Below are 21618 nucleotides of genomic sequence, written 5' to 3' on the forward strand. Positions count from 1 at the left end.
TGGTTTTTCATACTTTATTGTGTACTCAAAAGCTGACGCTATGAGAAGCATTATTTACTATCATAAACCAGGGGAACAAATAGTACATCGCGGTTTGGTGTATAGGATTCACGTTGTAAAAAGGCCATGTAAAAATATATTCATCAGAATATCTACTACTTGTTACCCGCCTTGCATCACATTTTACTATTTTTCATATTATTCATTACCTCATGGCTGCTATATATGTTAATGACACAGAAAGCATTTTCCTTTAGATTGGCGAATGTCTTTTTTTTCAAAGCTAACATGACAGCTTAAATTACTTTCAACGAGCGTGAGCATTTCTTTTAAAAAAGTTGAGGAGAAATTTCACGTTTGAAAGTGAACGAAATAAATTCAGTGTTACAAGACACCCGCATCTTCCTTTGCCCACCCTCACTCACTATACACACGCAACGTTTATGTACACGCGCGACAACCAGTAGAAACTAGGTGCAATGCACGAAGCCATGACACAACGCCGTTCATCTTGCACAACAAATAAAAGGCACCCCAGTTGTGTCGCTCTACAAGAGAGCCGCGAGTGAAGACATCGGCATGGAACACTAAAGGCCCACGCCGTGACAGTTCCAACCGCAGAATGCTGGCGGCGTGCCGGTCCCAAGTCTCTGCGATACGCACGTGATCAAACGGCGCCGCGATAATAGGGCTCGCGCTCAGTCGAGGCAGCTCCGCTCTCCGGGCGTCTTGTCACCACCGAGTGACGACGGTGGGTTCGCGACGCGAGAGAGCGGCGGCAGCGACCTGGGCGTGCGCGAAGTCACGCGCGGCACCTTGGATTGTTGCATTTGCAACAGCTGCGGCATGGGCCTCAACGCAGGCTTCTTGCCCGTCGTCGCCCCCAAGGAATGTGTCGTCGCCTGGGCCCCCGGCGATAGGGGCCCCGGTGATTCCTCTCCATCTGCCGCCACTACGGTAGTCGTGGTCGTTGTCACTGTCGCCGGCACGGCCGAGGAGACCTTGACCTGCAAGGAGGAGAGAGATGCCGGGGGCCCCGTGGTGGCTGTGGGTTTGCTGGGTGGGTCGGGTAAACACCTGGCGGCCGCCTGCAGAGCCAACGTGGCCTGCTGGGACAGTGACAGGGTGGGAAGCCTCACACTGCATGGAATGGTGCCCATGGCGGAGGCGGCGTTTGTACAGCCAGATGCCAGAAACATGGAGGGAAGCCGCGTTGGACGGTGGGACAAGGGGGCACGCAAGGAATTCCTGGTAGGGAGAGTTCTGGTGGACGCCGGGGTACAGCTGCTTGGGTGGTCTTTGCTGAGGTTATCTCCACGAGTTGAGGCCGACAATGTCAGAGGCTCGAGTGGCACTGGAGAGCTCGGTGGGGAAGGGTTGACAGTTGATCCTTTGTAGGAATGTGTAGGGGACACGGATACTGGGCCTTCAGTGTCGGCATCGCTCATAGAGATATCCGCATTGTCCTGGTGGGCGTCATCAGCGTCCGGACTCATCACTGATGCGAGACTGCCGACGCTGTCCACAGACACGGTTTCACAAGGCGTGTCGTTGCGTGCAACACTTGCATTGTCCGCGACGCCATCTTTTAAGGGGGAGACCTCATCACCTTTCGTACGGCATTCATTCGATTGTTCAACAGCAAGCGATGTTACGCTCACTATTTTGAACAAATCAGAATCTGCAATATAAGACATGCACACGCTCCAATTAACACGATAGTTAAAAAATCCAAGTCAACGCGAGTGACGGACGTGCAAATGCACAAAAATTACACGTGGTTAAGAGTAACACAAGATACTCCATGCCCTATTATGTTTGATAAAATACATACCCGGGACTTCCACCTCATCTTGCCCTGCAGTCTCGGTCGTCTCCATAAAGTCCGTACTGCTCTTGCCGTCTGGCACCTCTTTACCCGCCGCCCATGAGCTTCCATCAGCCGGAGCCCCCTCTGGCGATTCAGAGACCTGTGCCTTGTCGACCATGGCAACGCTAGCACCGAACTCCACCGCCGCTGGTGAACAGACGGGAGATCCCGAAAGTAAACTGGGGACGGGCCTGGAGCTGGTGCTAGTAACGGTGGACGACGTGGTGTCGGAGCACGAGTTTCTGTATTCCAGGGCCTGAGTGACGGTGTTCACGCCTGACGTGGGCACGTTTACGCACTGCAGGCGGATCGTGACAGACGCAATGCCTATACGCACGCACAAAAAAACATCGCCGATTTAACCTACGATGTTTACGTACGGCTCGTGTGTGTTTTGCCCATCGAGATTCTATCTCTTGAGGCAGGGACTTGGGACTGTCAGTATGTAGTTACTTGCTTTATACAGTTACACGTTGCACCATTTAAGGGTACACAAGTGGCGCAAGTAGCACACTGCACAATAGAACCCAAAGAGACGCGGTGGAGCCAGAGCTAACGTCAGTGGCGAATGATATCGGAACTGGCCATAGGTCACCTCCGTTCACCTACGTACAATCCCCAGCGTGAAGTAAATTAAACAACGCCCATAATTTGAACGGCTTGGGAAAACCTTCATCAAACAGCATGTTGACAAAGGGCAGTAGCATATATCTTTTCACCACACCTATAAATGATCACATAAGGAATGGTTGGCAAGAGTAATCCTTTAGAAAACTAACCTACATTACTTAAAAAGATGTTTTATACACCGAAATGGGGGGGGGGGGAGGGAGGGGGGGCAGCGTAGATTTTTTTGTCTGTCACAAACAGGCAAGAAGACCACATAAAACAAACCGACTCAAACAATGCACAAGTTGATTGCAAGCGTGGGTCCCCAGCCGCACACGTACGAGCCAGACATTCTTACCAGGTACGCCAGCGCCCACTTTGTCGTGACCCTTGGGTGCGAGTGGCTTGCCCTGGAGGACACCCTGCGCCATGATGATCTGCGTGCCGGACGCGTTGGAGTGGCTCGGCAACATCTTCCCCTTCAGCGTGAGCACCTGCCCGTGGGAGGTCATCAGCAGGCCGTCGGATGTCACGTGGATGGGGGAGTCTTCCCTGGAAGAGGTGGTGGCGGCGCTGCTGCTGCTGCTGCTGCTGATGTTGGTCCACGTCGCGACAGCTGTCGTCGTGGACGGCAACTCGTGTGCTTCCACCGCGTCTGGAAGAACAATGGGTGCCGCGGTGGTATGCAAGTCGGAGGTTCGATCCCGACATCTGTATATTTGGCACTTGCGTGCCTCACTCCCCGTGGTCGCGTGGATTTTTCTCCAGGTCCTCCGGTTTTTCCCTCCACATTTAGAATCGACATGCGTTTAGAGTATTTGGCTGCTATAAATATCCACTCTGCTGAGCTATTATCCACTCTGTTGAGCTATTATTTGTGGCCAGGTCACTTCTGAAAAAGAGCTATATAGCGAAGTGGACCTTACCCGGTAAAATACATAATATATACATAGTTTAATAGTTTGCAATGCAATAAAGTGAGAAAACCAGGTACCGTGAAAAGAATAGCGACGGACGGAGCACGTTTTGTTACCGATGCAACGCTACATAAAGAATCTGCCCGCATGTTGTGGACAGGTAACCCAAGCTGTGTGGTCGAGCCGGGTTCTTGCACCGTGCTGACGTCATGCATTCCCGTACCCACCCTCCACGCAAATGCGACAGGGACAGAGGGAGGTGGGGGAGGGAGACGCTTGTGAGAGAGATTGAGACAGGTGAGGGAGGGAGATGGAGGTTAGGGAGATAGAGGCGGAAAGTGAGGCAGATGGAAGATATAGAGGGGAGGGAGGGAAAGAAAAAGAGACAGAGAGGAGAGTGAAAGGGAATTAAACCGAGTGTAAAGGTAAAAGTTTGGCTCGCTGGCTGGGAGGGACGGACAACTTGCGTGCTGCTAGTATAACTCAACAATCGTTATTCCATCGGCTTTCAAGACCAATATTATCAATCAGTTTTTGCATGCAAAAGCCAAGCATTTCTGTCAGTTATCTTCACAAAGCACACAATTCAACGTGCGAGCAACTTAGCATTTCGCAGAGTCTACGGAGACTCGGCAAGCGATGCGTGGGGTTGGGTGGGGAGAAAAATTTGCAGGATGAGGCAATTTCAGTACATACATGGGCGCTTGCGGGTGAGGATCAGAGGCCGGCTGCGGGCCACTGACGGCTTCTTAGTCGCTTGGGAGACCACGGATGACTTGAGTGGAGGAGCCGCAGGGATGGTAGGGGTGCACGCGGTCGTGGCTGTCGTATCTTCGTTCCCAGATGCGCACGCTTCAAGCTGCACAACGGTTTCGCAGACGACGCGTCACAAGAGAAACGAGTGGGAATGCATTTGCAACCGGGCCATTTTTTTACAGCAACGGTGCACATACTTTGCAAGGATTATTTATTAGTGTTTTAGAGATATATATATTTTTTATTTTACCAAGGGCCACTGAGCCATAAAAATTTTTCTCACAAGCGATCTGGCCACAAATGAAATAGCTCAACGAGTTGGCTTATCACATTGAAAATTATAGCAGCCAAATACTCTGAATCGCATGTCTCTAAATGTGGAGAGAAAAACCGGAAGACCCGGATAAAAATCCACACGACCACTGGGAGAACATGCAAACTCCAAATATACAGCAGGCGTCAGGGTTAGGATTGAACCCACGACCGCCTGTATACCAGGCAAGGCAGTTAACATCTAGTTACCATATATACGTTGAGACAACTGCGTTATACAAATACACATTTAACCTAAATGTCCTTCAGTTACCCACAAAAAGCTTCACAGGAATCCCAAGACTTTTTCAAGAGGGTCCTACATTAGGATGCTTTTGATCACTTCAAATAATGAGTCCTTGCCATGTGGGGCGGAACCGGAATGCCAGAAGAAAACTCATGGATATAAGGGTAAAGCTTCACATATATTGCTTCCTGGCAAACTGGTATTCACAGGCACTCACACACAATTACTAACCACGATCAATCCTGCTAAGCTTCAAACATCTCATGAGATCAGGGCACATTTAAGGTACTGTGGTCATCGGCAAGATTTTTTTTTATTCATTGGGAGAGGCAGGGATTGAATGATTGCTTATGGGGGGGGGGGACTTGGATTAATGACGGGCGCAACTTGGAAGTTGAGGAAACGGGGACTTAATTTCTGTTATTAACTGCAAAAATATATTTATGTATTTCAATGCAATCGTAAAAAACCAGCAAGTGTATACCTGGGGTTTAAGAGGTGGCAGATGAGAATCCGGCTGGGGCTCGAGTTGAGGCTGTGGCTCACATTGGATCTGGGACTGCAGCTGAGATGGGAGTTCTGGCTCCTGTTGAGACTCCGACTGAGAAGGCAACGGAGACTTGGACTGGGCCTCCGGTTGAGATTCAGCCTGGGGTTGTATTTCCAACTGGTCCTCTGGCTGCTGCTCAAACTCGGACTTGGTTTGCGCTCGGCCATTGAGACTGGGCCGCAGTTGAGACTCATACCGAGCCTGCGGTTGAGAGGAAGAATCCGTCTCATGTTGGGAATGGGGTTTCGTCTGCCGCTTGGGCTGCGACTGTAGCGGTGGAGGAGGTGGCAATATACGCGCTTGTGGCGACGAAGGTTCATCTTCACTGGCCAGCTGACTTGACGCGTGTTGCCGATACCCAGCCGAAGATGGCTTGGGTGCTATCTTGCGTGGACGCCCTCTCAGGGGCTGGTTGCATGGTATAATGTACGTCTTAATGTCCTCATCGTGATCCTTTGGCGACGTCAGTTTAAGCTTTTCTTTAATTCTGTGCTTGGCACAGATGTACTCCAACTTTCTGATGATAACATCTTCTTTTTTCTCTACAGGAAAAATAATAATAAAACAAAGTCGCATTAACTTTCTCAAATAGAAAGATAATTGATATGCTACATCAATTGTGTAACAATTAACTGTACCTCTAACCGAGTTAATGTTTGGCTTATGCATGCAAGTTAATTTATATTAATACACGTGATGTTCATGGGCAGGGGAGACATGCTAGTGACAGGAATGCAAGACCAAACAAATAATTTGGAGTTGGCAGTGGAGCACAAGGACAAATAACAATGCAACTCAGATTCAAAGGTAAAAGATAAAATAGGTGATGTATTTACGTATGTATAACTTCTTTTGAACCGTATGTAGCCAACCGTGCTCATCGGATGTGAGAAATATCGAGAAATGGCCCTTCTTCACAGCATATAAGCATCTGGTGGCTTATCTTCTCCATTGAAATTTAACATTCTTAACGGATATTTCCATTAACACCACTAGATGGCAGGATAATCACACTTGACTCTAAGAATCACGAATGTAGACATTTATATCGATGGAATTTTACCATTCCAATGCGATTCCTGTAGGAATCACAAGTGTCTTAGTCTTGGGTTTCATTTTACACACCAAGACCTAATGAGTCGAGTAAGATTAACTTTAAACATTCTACTTTGGCCTGCCCAGCTGCTTTGGTTTTACAAATTAGGCAAGAAAAGCTAGATGTAATTTCTGGCGAAACGTCGTACTCGGATTGTAAATGTTGTGGCTTTGCTCTCTAACACACCATTGTGCTGTACTAGTAATACATCGGCATGTTCTGTTTAAGTGACAAACCTTACTAATTGGCTGTGGCAGGTTTAACGACATATTTACACGATCCAACCCAAAAAACCTGTATTATGGATAAGCAAGATACATTCAGACTTTTACAAATTAGGAAAGATACATTTGGAATGTTTTGCCTTTCTGCCTATAGAGTCTGTTGTCCGAATTCATTCTCATTGAACCTTGTGTAATTTGATTTAAATGTGTGCTTATAAACACAAATGTACATTAAAAAAATAAACAAACTGTAGAATGAACGTCAGTGTGGCCACAGAGCGAGCCGACTGCTGCTGCTGCTTACGCGTCATCCCAACCAGCTTCCGCAAGAGGGCATCTCGCCGTCGAAGCTGGTTGTTTTTCTCAGCAATCATCCTGTCGCCCTGCTCCTGAAGATGCTGGATCTCACTGTGAGCCTGCAAGGGGAGCGACAGTGGTGGCACAGCACAAGGGCCCGTTCCATTAGCGACAATGAGTTTTTATAATTCATAAAACAATTCTAGACTAATACAAGCATTAAAAATCACTTCACAACAATTTTTCCCAATCAGATTTTTGTTATATTAAAATAGCTAACTATGGTGTGACTGGAATAGATCTTGCATAGTGAAATTTGGCAGGATGCGCAATGAAAACCGACGAGAAAGACAAAATTAGGTACAAAGTGGATACCGAGAGAAGGAAAAATAAGCATAGGGAAGACAGTGGAAGAGATGAGATGAAAGGGTTCGGAGGCCAATAGTGAACAGCAGCAACCAAAGAGAGGGAATGGCAGATAATGCGAGGCGGCCTTTACCCAGCAGTGGGGGGAGTTACTCATTTATTGTCGAGAAAAACAATAAAGTTTGTCACTTAAAACATGAATACATTAATTGGTTAATCCTGAAAAAGATCCTGACATGTACACAAGCTTGTATGGCTTTAATCATGGGCAGCTTCATCTATGAGCTATGTGCACATTCAAAGCCATGGGGGATTTGATGCATAAACGCCTGTCAAAACCTGGCCCATTCTTTCAGGGTGGAGAGCCTCATTTGGGTTTAGTGCGTTCATCTGAGACGTGCAGACAGGCAAAATAGTTTTTCCATCATTATCAAATTACCCTTTGGAAAGCATTCACATCCAAAGGCTTATTTTTGCCAATTCCATCCAGTCCATATCCAATGTTTATAACTTTGTCATGAGAATGATGGCAAGCACTTAAATAAAAAACTTGAAATATATTGCAAAATGTCACCAAACGAAGCTTTATCGAACATGTGTTTCAGCTATACACGGTTTACTTAACGAGCTGTTTTCCGGAACACGGGGGTGATGTGTAGGAATATACGTGGTTTTATATTGCCAAGATTGTTGCAAAGATAGATGTTAGATAGGCTTGCGAGAGGTAACAGTGCTACATCCGTTGGAAGGTACTATGTGGGTGAATCGACTGTGAGAATGATTTGTTTAGCACGTATATTTTTTGTTGTGATAATATAACACTCAACTTGGTAACACACAATGCAAATGCTCACACACATTGCCGCATGCATCTTATATTGTGCCGCTTACAATATTGGACCAGCAGCTCATCACAATATTCATTCCGAGTTGATGAATCAAAAGTCAGTTTGAAAAGAGAAAATCTTAGATGTTTCTGAAAGTTTAGATTTTTTTCTTTCCACGGTTTACTGGAAAGTGAGTTCCAAGCCTTAGGGCCCAGCATACGAGAAAGCGCGCTGCTCAAACTTTTTTTTTTACACTCGGGACGTTGTGGTCAGAGCTGTCTGTATAGCCCGTGATGAGGTTTGCGATGGGTGCGAGGGGTTTTGGACAAGTAGTCTAGACATGTTTATATAGGCCATGTGCATTAATAGGCAGAGTTTATACACTATCCGCAAAGTATACGGGGAGCCAGTGCAACTCTGAAAGAGCAGTTGGAGCCCTGGCTGGGGTTACTAATATTCGAGGTGAGGGAGGCTAGGTTTAGATGGTATGGACATGTGTGTTCAAAAGAGACAAATATAGATTTAGGGCTATGGAAATACTAGTGCAGGGCAAAAGGAGACTGATGTTGGGATGGAATGATGTTGTGGAACAAGTTATAAGGACAGTTCATGTGACCAGAGATTGGGCGAATTCTGCCATCCATCCCAGATCTCACCTGCTTTAGCAGGGCGTACTTGGACATCTTGGTGTGCGCTGGGAAACCCAGAAGGTTCTTGATGTTCTTAAAGAGATCGCGCAGCTCCGAGCGCCGTCGCCGCTCGTTGACCGTGTGCAGCGAGGCCTTGGGGTCGTAGAACTCGTCCATGGGCACCGAGAGCAACTTGAGTGCGATCAATTTCTCCAGCTGCAGTGAGCGCATGAGGCTCGACCGGTTTGGCTGAAGATAAGAAATACGTGGATGCTAAGGACACCGAGGTGAGGCTTTATTAGCTTCTAAAAACATTTTTTTCTTTTACTAGGTAAGGCCCACTGAGCTATATTGCTCGTTTTCAGAAGCGACCTGGCTGTCACAGGTGATCGGCCAACGAAGTGGCTTATGCGGAAATTTATCGCAGCCAGATACTCGAAACGCATGTAAATGTGGATGGAAAAACCGGAAGATCTGGAGAAAAATCCACGTGACCAGGGGGAGAACATGCAAAATCTAAATATACAGCAGGCATCAGGGTGGGGGTTGAACCCACGACTCCCTGTACACACGGCATCCCACTGCGATAACATTTGCCTAAAATACTGGCTGATATGCACAACTGGTATCTTCACAATTCTGCCTGTATTTAGAAATCAGCAGCATGCGGTCACAAACGCTGGTGTTCTGTTGTACAAAGCAAAGTTGGGTTAAATATTGGCAAAAAAGTCCCCAGTATCAATAAGGCTACAATCTCAAATACGGTTAAGCAAATTATTTTGTTACAAAATAAAATTGTACATATACCACACACCAATACAACTGCCATTATCTTGACACCGCACACATTTCTTACATGTAAACTATATCATGTGCTCAGAAGCCAGAGCACTAACAGTGGTATATTGTTTCATATTATTGAGCAAAGGATTATTTTTTACAGGAACGAAACAGTAACTTATAGTATTGGTGATGACCTACATGCAACCTTAAGACCATCAACCTTTATTTTCTCTTGGACTTCACATCCCACTGCTCGGCAACGGCCTGCCTCATTGTTATCCACTCTTCGCAATCGCTTTTCACCGTCCATTCAGTGCGCTCCTATCTCATGGTCCGTCTAGTTCTCTCCTTCCCTCCAGTGTAAAAAAGAAAAATATTCTCATGCCCTGTCAAACCCAACTCCATTTAAGTTCACTTTGTAAAAAAATACACTAGGTATACAAAATATTTATTTTTTTACCAGGTAAGAACCACTGAACTATACAGCTCTTTTTTTTTAGAAGCGACCTGACCACAAACGATAGCTCAACGAAGTGGCAGCTTATGTGGAAATTTATAGCAGCCAAATACTCGAAATGTTTCTAAATGTGGAGAGAAAAACCAGAGAACCTGGAGAATAATCCACACCACTGCAGGGAGAACATGTAAACTCCAAATAAACAGGTGTCAGGGTCGAACCCACGACGTTCTGTATACCAGACGAGTTAGTTAACATCTGGTTATCCATAGTTTTAATGCTCAAATATTCATTTCAATTGTTTCACCACCTTGTTGCATTCAATATTTTTCTATTAATGGTACACTGACTTTCAAAAGGTAAAGTGACCCAAAATGTGAAATGAGGCAATTGTAATGAGTGATGCACCCCCTGGCGAAAAAAGTGCAACAGTGCATTTAAAACAATAAAATACAAAGTGGTAGAGGTGAACCATAACAAAGCTGCAAGCAGGTAATGATGTACAGTTATGGTAATTGTTATTTAGCACACATAATCACCCCATTCATAAGACATGCTGTTGTATAAACTGTACAGCTATTATATTACCATTTATATAGCACTTAAATATGTTCGTGCTTCTTAAAATGTGGCTTAAAGAACGCACAAGCAAAAGAGATTAACTGAAAAAAAACAGACAATGAAAAGAGGGATGCAAACAATGACTCGGCATGCAACCGAACGGGGCAACAGTGCCATAGAGGCTATTGCCAACGCATTACAGGATGGTCACGAGGCTGCTGTTGGTGAGAACGGGTGCTGTGGGGAGTGGTAGTGGAGCGGTTAGCACTCGATGCTATGTACTTGGCAACCTGGGTTCGATTCCTGGTCATAGCCAACACCAGCGACGATTATTTGAACCAGTCCTGGACCTACCCTAGGTCGACTCAGCCTCATGAGTAAGTGGTGCGATGTGTAAACATCGCCATTGGGGAGACAAAGGCGCCCGGGCGTGGTGTTGGCCACCCACCCCTTCGTGTGCTGTGCCGGCCTTCATAGGTGCTCGCTAACAGCACTTGCCCCAACACAGTCTGTTACAGGCTATACGGGGGATCTTTTTCTTTGTTTTATCATCTGACCGAAAGCCAAAATGGGCTTCCACCTAGTTTCAGCTACCCTGTGCCAGGAGTCCATCTAGTTGAGTACCTCTGTTCTAAAATTACCTTCTTGCCAAGACGTTATGAGCAAGAACACTCCCCAAAATTGCAGGCTTAATTACAGCGGATGACAGCAACGCTCAGTTTAACATGTAGGCTTCCGCGACTAATATTATTTATAATAAAGGTTTTTAGGTTGTAAACCTCCACCCTCATTACACTTTTGTTTTTAAATTGTTAGTTATTAGTTGGGAATTGTTTGTTATGAAGTCTAGATAATGTATATTTGGTTAGTTTTGGTGAATAACACACTCCCTTTTCCTAGATATTTTGCTCAGACGCTGGTAAAATAACAGCGTTTACAGAAATGGAACGCACACTTATGCCTATCTGAATGCAGATTCGCATCATCACCCCACACATAAATCCTCTCTCATCAAGACGCTCATACATCGGGCTAAAAGTGTCAAATGGCGAAAGTCTGAGGAGACAGATTAAACATGTTAAGCGCTACAAATTAATGGCTACTACCATGCTCAAATTAACAGAACATTAAATGCCAAACCTAAATCGAAGAGCAATACTGCTGAAAGTGATTAGGTTATTAAAACAATCAGAATTCCATATATCGCGGGACTAACTTGCCAAATTAGCTCGAGTTGTGCAAAAGCAAAAAAATCTTTGGCACAATACACAAAATTCAAAAACTAGTATCTTGTACTAAAGCTGAATTGCCTAAGTTATTAATAGCTGTGTATCAGATTAATAGCTTATGTGGCAGATGCTATATTGGACAGAAGGGATGCAACATTAGCGCAAGACTAAAAGAATATAGTAATAGGTTTTTACCCTTTTAGCTGGCACAAAAACTGACACATTTATACAAGGGATCATGTTTGCAATAACCACAATACAAGGAGTCAAAAATGCAAACAAAAAGAGACAACTGATAATGATATGCACTGTCCTTGAATTTAATTGGTCCACGCCCGAGATGGCTTTTCTTAGAGCCTAGTCTCCACTGGTGTTGGACCAGATGACGCCATAAGGTGTACAACTCAAAAAACAGCACACTATCAGAGTATTGAGAGCTCGGGGTAAGCCTTTACATTATGAGACCTGCTTTGCCAGTAACAAGATATAGTAATAGGTTTTTACCCTTTTAGCTGGCACAAAAACTGACACCTTTATACAAGGGATCATGTTTGCAATAACCACAATACAAATAAATATTTAATACTCTCAAATAACTGTCGGCAGTTGCAGAACATGCTTGCCAACAAGGACTTGATTTGATAACGTTGAAGTGTTGTTTAAAACTAATTATTACTGGCCAAGACTAATTCAAAAATCCATTGAAATTGAGAGAAATATAAATAACTAGCCTTTTGCCCATCCAAGGACGGGTGTATTGCAGTAAATCTGAAACTTGCAAGCGAAAAGCACAGACCGTGACGTGATATTCATTGCATCCATTCGTGTGCAATTTGTAAGGACGCGGTGACAGACCTATTTCATTTAAAGGTCATAATCCCATGTTCATCAAGACGTCCTTTTTACTTCGATGTCTCAACAGCGTTACTGAGAGGGGGGAGGAGGCGCCTTGGCCCCCCATGTGGAGTGACGTCAGCCGCAAATTATGAATGGGGGAGGGAATCTATTTGGAGGACGTCACCTTATAATGATTATTAATGAAGGGGGCTGTTCGATGGGGAGTGACATCACCTTCTCATGATTATTAATGAGAGCTGTTCGATGTGGAGTGACGTCACTTGTGCATGATTATTAGTGAGGGGTGGGGGGGGTGTCCATTTGGACGTCACCTGCTCATGAATATTAATTAGGGGGGCTGGTGGATGTGGAGTGACGTCACGAGCATTAAGGACATACATTCCTGGGTGATTATAGTAGGCATTTTAACCACTGACAGCTACAGGCTTAGTGCGGCCTGGGCGTGTATTATTAATTAATACATCTTACAATTCCTTATAGAGGAAACATACTAATAGACTGATTACTAGTCTATTATATAGTTAAAACTAGCTTTACTACTTGGCTTCGCCCAGGACTTGGATTCACCACGCCCGGCCGCCTTTGTCTTCCCAGTGGCGATGTTCACACACTACACCAGTTACTAGTTTGAGGCTGAGTCGACCAAGGGGAGGCCTAGGACCGGTTCAAATAATCGTCACCGGTGGTGGCCGTGAGCGGGAATCGAACTCGGGTCGCTGGGTTCGTAGCGCAGCGCGCTAACCACTACACTACCGCTCCCCCCACACAAACGCGTGCGCGTCCATAGGTACACATACATGCGCTTGCTGCAGACACACAACTTTCAGGGTGCGTACGGCAGTAAACGACTTAAATAAACACATTCCTGCGGAGGGAGCTGGTAGGAACGTTGGGTTGCTCGGTCAATGGCCAGGGTTAACGGTGGCCCGTGGTGTATTCCGCAAATATGCCCGACTGTGAGGGCGGGCACAAGCCGGCGTGAGTAGGTTAAACGTTGAGTTTTATAAGGGCACCACGGGGTGACCAGCCCCACCCCCCACCCAGCCCCACCCCCCACCCAGCCCCACCCAGCCCCTCCCTCCCCACCCAGCCCCTCCCCACCCTCCCCTCCCCACCCAGCCCCTCCCCACCCAGCCCCTCCCCACCCCACCCCTTCCATTTTATCCGGGTGTCCAGATACACGTGGACTGACATCCACAGACATCCACAATTAATCCCCTGCCTCCTGTGAATTAATCCCGGTTGGGCTTCCAGTCCACTACGTTTCCTACCAGTATTAAGCAATGCTGCGCAAAGAACGCCTTAGACCTGCAACACATTTGTATTTCACTTTACCCGCGGAGGGTGGGGGGGGATGCGTGACATCAGCAGGCACACTCCGTTACGCTTACGCATGCGCGGGTGACATGACAGATGTGACGTCACAGCTCACTTGCCGTGTAAAATAAATGCATTTTATTGCAGACAGTTTGTAAAAAATTGAAACCCTCCGTAAGTGTGCTTAAGTTTATAATTTATTTAACACAATCAGGTTACATGGCCAGAGTGTAAATCCCTTACCCGAACTTCCTTGAGGATATCATCGTCTGAATCACTGCTGTCGCTCAGCTCCTGGTTTGAAAATTCGGGGTTGTGAAGTGCACACCTGTAGAAGGACAGCAGAAAAGCTACACGCGACTGACCAACAAACACCATTGGCGTGAAGCTGGAAACAAACCAATATTTTTACTGCAACCCTTTTACGAGAGTGGTTAAAGTGAAATAATGAAGGAACGCGTGAAGCAATGCAGCAGGTACTTACTGGGAATTCATGCCGTCTTTCTGTGCCACCCTTGATCTCAGCAAAGAAAGATTTTCCTTCATTTTGGTGTCCACCACAGTCTCTATGTCCATATTTTGTTCAGGGTAATTGATACCAGAGACTTCCCCCTCAGACTTTTCGCAAAGAAAACATGTGGTTCACCATCGATCGGTTAGCAGGCAACAGGTGCTCAGGACAAGTTAACTGTGTAGTAGGCATATGCATGTTTACATTTAAAATATAAAAATGCATATGCATGTCTAGGGGTTGTTTTTTTTATTGAAGGCAATGCGATGGAAATGGAAGTGGGGTTTTGAAGCTTAAAAGTTCTGTACAACGCCACAAAATGAAACGAGGAGTATTTGTGGATCCCGTTGGGTATACCTCAATCATTAGATGTGAATAGGTGTTGCAACGTTTATGCAGACCACGAAGCGAAATCAAAAATCCTATGAAAATGGAAAAATAGCAACTTAATAAAAGTTTCCTAATTTCCTTAGTAGCATAATCTAGCACAGGTGTGCCAAACTCAAAGTCGGACAATGGGCCGGTTTGAATTCAAATGCACCTCCCGTAGGCCACCCAGTTGGGCCTATAAAAATCATAATAATAATACGGTGTTAATTTACTGATTAAAAATCCAAAAGTGCAGTAAAAGTGTTGATTTTTTTTTTGCGGCAGGACGCACCAAATGCCCTGTTTAAATGCCTGGTTTAAATTCATGTTGAATTTTCGGTAGATGACTAAAAAATATGCAAAAAGTTGCTTGGGGCGACAGGTCCGACCCGAGGGCCGTATGTTTGACAACCCTAATCTGGCGAAAAATATTTCCCTTATGGGTGAATAAAAAAAAGGATAAAATGCATATAAACGGTGGAAAGTTGTTTGGCATCCAATCGTTTATTTCCAGCTTGTCATGCCAAATCAAATAAATTATTACATTCAACTGAATTGTACAGAAATTACAAGAAAAATGAACAATAACACAAAGTTAATTCGAAGGCATGAAATGTTAATTTACATTGTTACTTTTCACATCCACAAAATCATCCCAGTAAACGGTGTACACTTACTAAATTTTCCACATCCACTTCGGAATCTTCATCACTGGACATTTCTGTCGACTCGTCGTCCATAGACTGCGCCGTTTCTCTGGCGGCGGTGTTTGCCGACCCCGACTTATTGCTCACCGAGTCTTCTTCCTCTGTCTTATCTGCGTCCTCGTTACTTGCAGTCTACAAATAGAATGCCAAACTCTAGCTCAGGCGAGTATTGCGGTGGACGGTATAAAGCACAACAAAAGACCGCGCGCTGCTGACAAAATGAACCCTTTACAGTTCCTATGACGTACGCACGCGCCGATGACGTACGTGTACAACATACATGCGCATCGCTTCAGGTGTGGTCGTAAAATAGTTGTACAGCTATCACTAATAGGAGCCAATAATGTATGTGTAACACGCGTGACGTCACTCATGTCGACCAGCCCCCCTCATTAATAATCATGAACAGGTGGGGTCCTCCACATGGACCCCCACCCCCCCAGTCCTTAATAATCATGAACGGGTGACGTCACTCCGCATGAAGGTGGAGCGGAAACGAACATTTGTTTCCACAAATTAGCTTTAATTTTGGCTTTTCTTTATGGAAATTAAAGCTAATAAAGAAATCAACGCAGCAACTAATATAACGAGCCAAAAAAGGCTGTGTCCCGTGCGTGACGTCACTCCACATGGGCCCCCCCTCATTATTATTCAGGTGTGCCTGGATTTTTTGACTAACGCAGGTCGAGCGGCTATGATCATTTTTTACGCAAATTCGCTTTCGATATTACGTATCTTTAAAAAAAGTGAAGGCAATAAATAATTGTACGCCGCAGTAGTGAATTTGGCGCCTTCATTTTTTTCTTCGGCACGTCCAACAAATTGTTTTCCACCCAGCGGACGAAAGCGGAAGATACGTATCAGAGCAGTGAATTGCAAGTAATTGAACGTCCGTTAAATACAGTGCTACTGTGACATTACATCAGGTGTTTGATGACAGTTGCGTGCAACAACCACTGCCATTAATGCAGTGCTGCGGTCAAATGCTGTGAGGTGTTTTACGACGTCTTTTTGTGCAACATTCACTGCTATTAATAGTGCTACAGTGAAATGCAGTGAAGTGTTTGATGACATTCTTTCTTTCAATATTCCCTACCATTACATTTAGACAAGATAAAATTATACTCCGATAATTTTTTTCGGAACTCTAATGCTTCTCTTTGGTCTTCGTTATTTGCTAAGTTACTTCAGACAGTATCAGCACTCTACTTTCTTCGCTCTTCGCTATCAAGCGTCCATCGGTGAAGATAAATTTGTCAGTTAACAGCTTAAGATGATTTGAAAACAGTGCTAAAGTGAAGTTACGGGTTTTTCTCAAATTATACAGCCACAGAGATTGTTTGCCTTTGCCTATTGCTAGCTAGATTTGGCTCCTCTGTAGATTACACTGCCCCTATACAGTGTCTAAAAAGCGCTGTCTAGATCTAAATATCCTCAGCGGATCAAAGTGTTCATCAAGGATAGTCAACTGCAGGGAAACCTTTTGAACAGTGATAAGAGATTCACATAAAATATCGTATACTGAGAAATCTTCCAAAGTCCTTAAATTCATTTAATAATTTAAGAAAAAAATATTTACGTGCTACATTCCCTAATTAACTTAACAATCATGCAATAAAACGTTAACTAACATCTTCAATATTACAGCTTCTGTCCTAGGATGGACTAACAAGCTAGTTAATAATTCTACTTGTGGTGTTGATATCAAAATTTCTGTTTATATGTCAAGTGTTGATGTCAATGTTTTTCCATACCAAATTTTTATCGGAGTTGTTGATGTGATTGTTATGAATGTTTATGCTCTGTCACATTATTGCTGTTGTTGATTTAAAGTAGGCTAGCAAGCACCATTTGGAAAGGAATAGCAATAAATCCATATCGCTTACAATTCACTCAAGTTATATCCTGCGCAAATCAGTGGGTAGAAATAAACTAAAAGATAAGATTACCTTCGCGACAATGGGATTCACTGCATCGCCTTCAGCTTGGGTTTGTTCACCACCAGGCATTGCTTGAGGAGATATCAGAGTTGGATATTCCAATTTCACTTCCATCTTTATAGGTTGACAAATCTCCTCCGGACTAACCTTCATTTCCTTGCTCATTTCCATATCTAGTTTACGAAGCCTTTCTTTCCACAACTCTTTCTCGCGTTTGATCTCCAAGTTTTTCGTTGCCTCAACCAAGCACATCTCTAGCGCCGTCATTGGTCCACCCGACAGAACCTTCTCCGCTGTTTGTTTCGATACCGCCTCGCTAGATGGCATCACAGTGCTTTTAGTCACGTTATCTGCAGGCAGTTGACCAGCTTTCACGGAAGACGATTTTGATGCTTCAAGAGTGGCTACCTCGACACCCTTCGGAGCCGAGAACGAAGCTCTGGTGGTTGAGGCAACCTGCGGAACCTCAGTCCGTGCCACAGTCAACATGGTTCCAGTTGGTCTCATTTGTAAACCGAGGCCAGTGGGGTTAAGAGTGTGGACCACCAAGCCTGCAAATAACAAAACAAAGTCCACTGTAAATATGTCTATTTGTCACACTGCTGAAAAAGGCCATTATATTTACTTCTGCACGACCAAATGTTATGTTTATGAAACCCAATGTGACTCGCTAACAAAAAACTGCTTTCAAGAAATATGTATGTAACATTTAATAGCAACAGCAATCAACACATAGGCGGGGAAAAAATAGTGGCTTGAGGACAAAGACAACAACGATCTTTGAAAGATCATTATAAATTGACCACTCTTGTCTATCGTCTTTCAGGGGGTGAGATACAAGTACAACGTTTGAGTGATTATAACATCAGTTGACCTATGGAGTGATTATTACATGGCATGATATGCTAAAATAAGTAATATTTTAAAAAACTTTAAAAAACACGCTTTAATGAAATGTACCGTACTAGTAATGGAAGAACTCCACGACTCCAGAAAGTGGCCCCGAAGCTTGCCATAACGTAAGGGGCCATGGTCATTCACAGGCAACGTCAGTTTACCGTGGATAATTATAGCCAAGCCGAAATATAACATATAAAATAGAATGTTTTAAAATATGTTTTTTATGAATATAGTATTAAATTTCGATTTAAAGCTTTCGTGACTGCAATGATTCATCTTCTTTGGTTCTTTCGGTAAAGTCATGTAGAATGAGAATAAAATAATAAATTGATAAAATAAAATAACACAATAATATTCTCATTTATATGACTTTACCGAAAGAACCAAAGAAGATGAATATAGTATTGTCATCAGTATAACATAAGTATACCAAGTTTGCAGTCGATACCACATTTGGAGGTGGGTTAAAATTGAGTTACAAGATTTGAGGATACAACAACAGAGTTAAATAAAAGCATGTCATAAAATTATTCCCGGGGGGCCCTTCAGGTGGACATGAGAACTACCCGATGCTCATTTGAGAATAGGGAAAGGCCAAGATGTGTTTTGCTGTTGAGATTACCGGTACGAAGGGTGGTGTAAGACGGGGGCTTGGGAGCTTCCGCCGTGGTGCTGACGGGATGGCGAGGCCGTGTTGAGCGCACAGGCACCAGCTGCACGAGCTGCCCACTCGGGTGACGGTACAGCTGCATCCCGCTGGAGGCCTTCACGGGCTGCAGAACCATGCGCTGGCCCGGAAGTAGCATGGGTGCTGGTGTGGGGAGGCGAATTGGGTTATTTGTCGTCGGGGTCGCCGGCGGTCGCACCTGCGGTGGCTGCATGGGGATGAGCACCAGTCGCTGCGGATCGGCCAGTGAGACTTCGCGCACTATGGGAATGCCTGCGTACGCACGAAAGCCATTGAGCAGTGAGTGGCGAAGGCAAATGATCGGCGACTGTTAAAGTTCCATTTGAAAAACGTTTCTGAAGCTTCCAAACCGTCTGTTTATTCCGAAGTTGCTCTTTGCTGCTGCAACATAGCCAAGATCGTTCGCTTGTTCAAGTAGAGGCTTAACACACTCCTCATCTCATCTGCCAACATCCCTTCACTATGCCCGTACCAACATTCGACCTCTCTCCTCTCTGAAAATCCTAAGGATCCTCTTTAAGTTCATGCTCCTCCTTCTCCCTCCAATTTATACATATTTAAATGTAGTTGAAATGACAATAAATAAAAACAATATTGTATTACTTTAAAACATTAAACTTAATACAAACAAACATGAACTACGCGTATTTTTTTATATCTACGCATGCCAATTTACCATGTCCCACGGACAACAGCTCACGATGCGTCGACATACCGGTGGGCAGTTGAAGGCCGCCACTCAGATTGACGGCGACTGCTTGGCTGCTGGAAGTAAAGGGCACCGCTATAGGCACTCCTGCCGAAGCCGAGGTGGTCACTGCCCGGGTTAAGCCAGCAGTGGCCGACGATGAATCCTTATCGTCTGCCGTAGTTTCCCCGGATGCCGCTGACATAACAGCTGCTTCAAGTTCTCCAGTTGCAACAAGTCTACCAGCTGCCAAAGATCTACTGGCTGCCACAGGCCCACTGGTTCCAACAAGTTCACCATCCGCAACAGGCCCACAAGCTACAACCACGTCAGCAGCGGCCGCTGGCCCGGAGGCTGTGAGAAGACCATCTGCTGACACAGGCCCATCGTCTGTAACAGGCTGGTCAGCCGTAGGAAGCCTATTAGCTGTAACAGGACCACCACTTGCCACAGGACAATCGGCTGCCACAAGACCACCAGTTGACACAGGACCATCAGCTGCCACAAGACCAGCAGTTGCCACAGGTCCATCAGTTGCTTCAGGTACAACAGCTGCCAAAGTAGCACCAGATGCCCCTGGAGCAGCAGCAGCTGCTCCAGACGCCACGTGTGTGCTGGTCGCGGAGGATGGGCCGAGATTTCTGGACTTGGGGAAAGACTGCCCTGCAACCAGAGTACCCACTTTGTTCACAATCAGGTGCGTGACGGCATTGTTGCCTGTTAACGAAAAAATGTAAAATGTAAATACACAGTAGGGAAATTCGTATTAAAAAAAACTCACAATATATAATTCTGGAAATGTACATCAATTAACATCATACATTACAACATCCTGACGATCTGGACGGCATTACCAGAGACATCAGCAATATCAGCCAAACCGGACTCATCAGAGCAGGCGGGGGCGGGTGGTGGAAATGAATACATTTTTAAAAAAGTTCACATTCATCTTTCAGACTGGCTTATAATCGAAAAAAATATGGTGGGCAAACATTTCAGGCAATGGCCAATCTTCATATTGTTATAAAACATGTTCCAAAAACCTTACCTAGAAGGGAAAGCAGAATATACACACCTTCTGTCTTAATTTAAATCGGACATGCAGAGCATTTCAGAAGCCGATCTGTATTTGAAAGGAGCAGACGGGCAAATGTGGAAAGCTAGTCCATGGTAGGTCATTAGGACTGGAGTTTGGGAAGCCTTATTTTAAACTATGCATCTTGTGATCTGGTAAACGCAGCTTGCTGAAACATCAGTAGGATGCAAATTCTTACCTGCAGTGGGCAGCGCCACAGTCCCATCGGGCAGAGTAATCGACACGGGGGACAGCGGCGTGGTCACCAGTCGCGTCGCCGCATGGAACGCCAAGTTGGTGCCAGGCGACGGGCTCCCTACCGTGCTGACGAAAGGAGCCGTCCCAACCGATTGTCCGATGGCCTGCAGGGATCCCATCTGTCCGACTAGCAGCTTGGCGTGCGTCACCATGTTACCGTTGACCTGCAGAAAGGGAGAATGCCCGCGGAGTGTCAGGTTCCTCTTCGGAACCATACTCTGCTGATTCTCGGCCGGTGCCATAGCCTGCAGTGCCCCCATCTGTCCGACTACCAGCTTGGCTTGCGGTACGAAGTTGCCATTCACCTGCAAAAGAGAATGGCCATGAACAGTCAGGTACTTTATATCGATTAACGCAGCCCATCAAATTGGCTTAATTAACCTATGACCGAGGCAAACTTACTGCATATAATACGGGGCGCGATGCATTCACGTGATCTTGTACACAAGCTGCACCATCGTTGTGAATGCATTACAGGGCTTGTGGAGTTTTTAATCTGAAGAAATATATCTTTAATAGTTAGGTAATAACATATAAACTATGATTAATCGTCTGAGTTATTGATATTTAATTACAT

General features: G+C 45.1%; 1 protein-coding gene across 16 annotated transcripts in view; it reads right to left on the reverse strand.

Annotated features, from left to right (window-relative positions):
- The window catches only part of LOC116943203 (uncharacterized), a 46344-nt gene continuing 24726 nt past the window's right edge, over positions 1-21618 (reverse strand). For 13 of the 16 annotated variants that reach the window (XM_032955860.2, XM_076067704.1, XM_076067703.1 and 10 more), the window contains 14 exons: positions 20983-21346; positions 19736-20425; positions 18955-19272; positions 17442-17983; positions 15463-15624; positions 14390-14523; positions 14149-14233; positions 8728-8949; positions 6886-6997; positions 5196-5803; positions 4093-4255; positions 2838-3134; positions 1835-2197; positions 1-1681 (listed from right to left, as the gene is read on the reverse strand). In XM_032955860.2, coding sequence (XP_032811751.2) covers positions 699-1681; positions 1835-2197; positions 2838-3134; positions 4093-4255; positions 5196-5803; positions 6886-6997; positions 8728-8949; positions 14149-14233; positions 14390-14523; positions 15463-15624; positions 17442-17983; positions 18955-19272; positions 19736-20425; positions 20983-21346 — 5043 coding nt within the window. In that variant the 3' untranslated portion in view covers positions 1-698. The remainder of the gene's footprint in view (positions 1682-1834; positions 2198-2837; positions 3135-4092; positions 4256-5195; positions 5804-6885; positions 6998-8727; positions 8950-14148; positions 14234-14389; positions 14524-15462; positions 15625-17441; positions 17984-18954; positions 19273-19735; positions 20426-20982; positions 21347-21618) is intronic. The other 3 variants (XM_076067707.1, XM_076067706.1, XM_076067708.1) reach the window with 3 other exon arrangements.

This window comes from Petromyzon marinus, chromosome 17 (genome assembly GCF_048934315.1).
Source record: "Petromyzon marinus isolate PM22_M1 ecotype Great Lakes invasive population chromosome 17, UKy_Petmar_22M1.pri1.0, whole genome shotgun sequence".
NCBI classification, from domain to species: domain Eukaryota; kingdom Metazoa; phylum Chordata; class Hyperoartia; order Petromyzontiformes; family Petromyzontidae; genus Petromyzon; species Petromyzon marinus.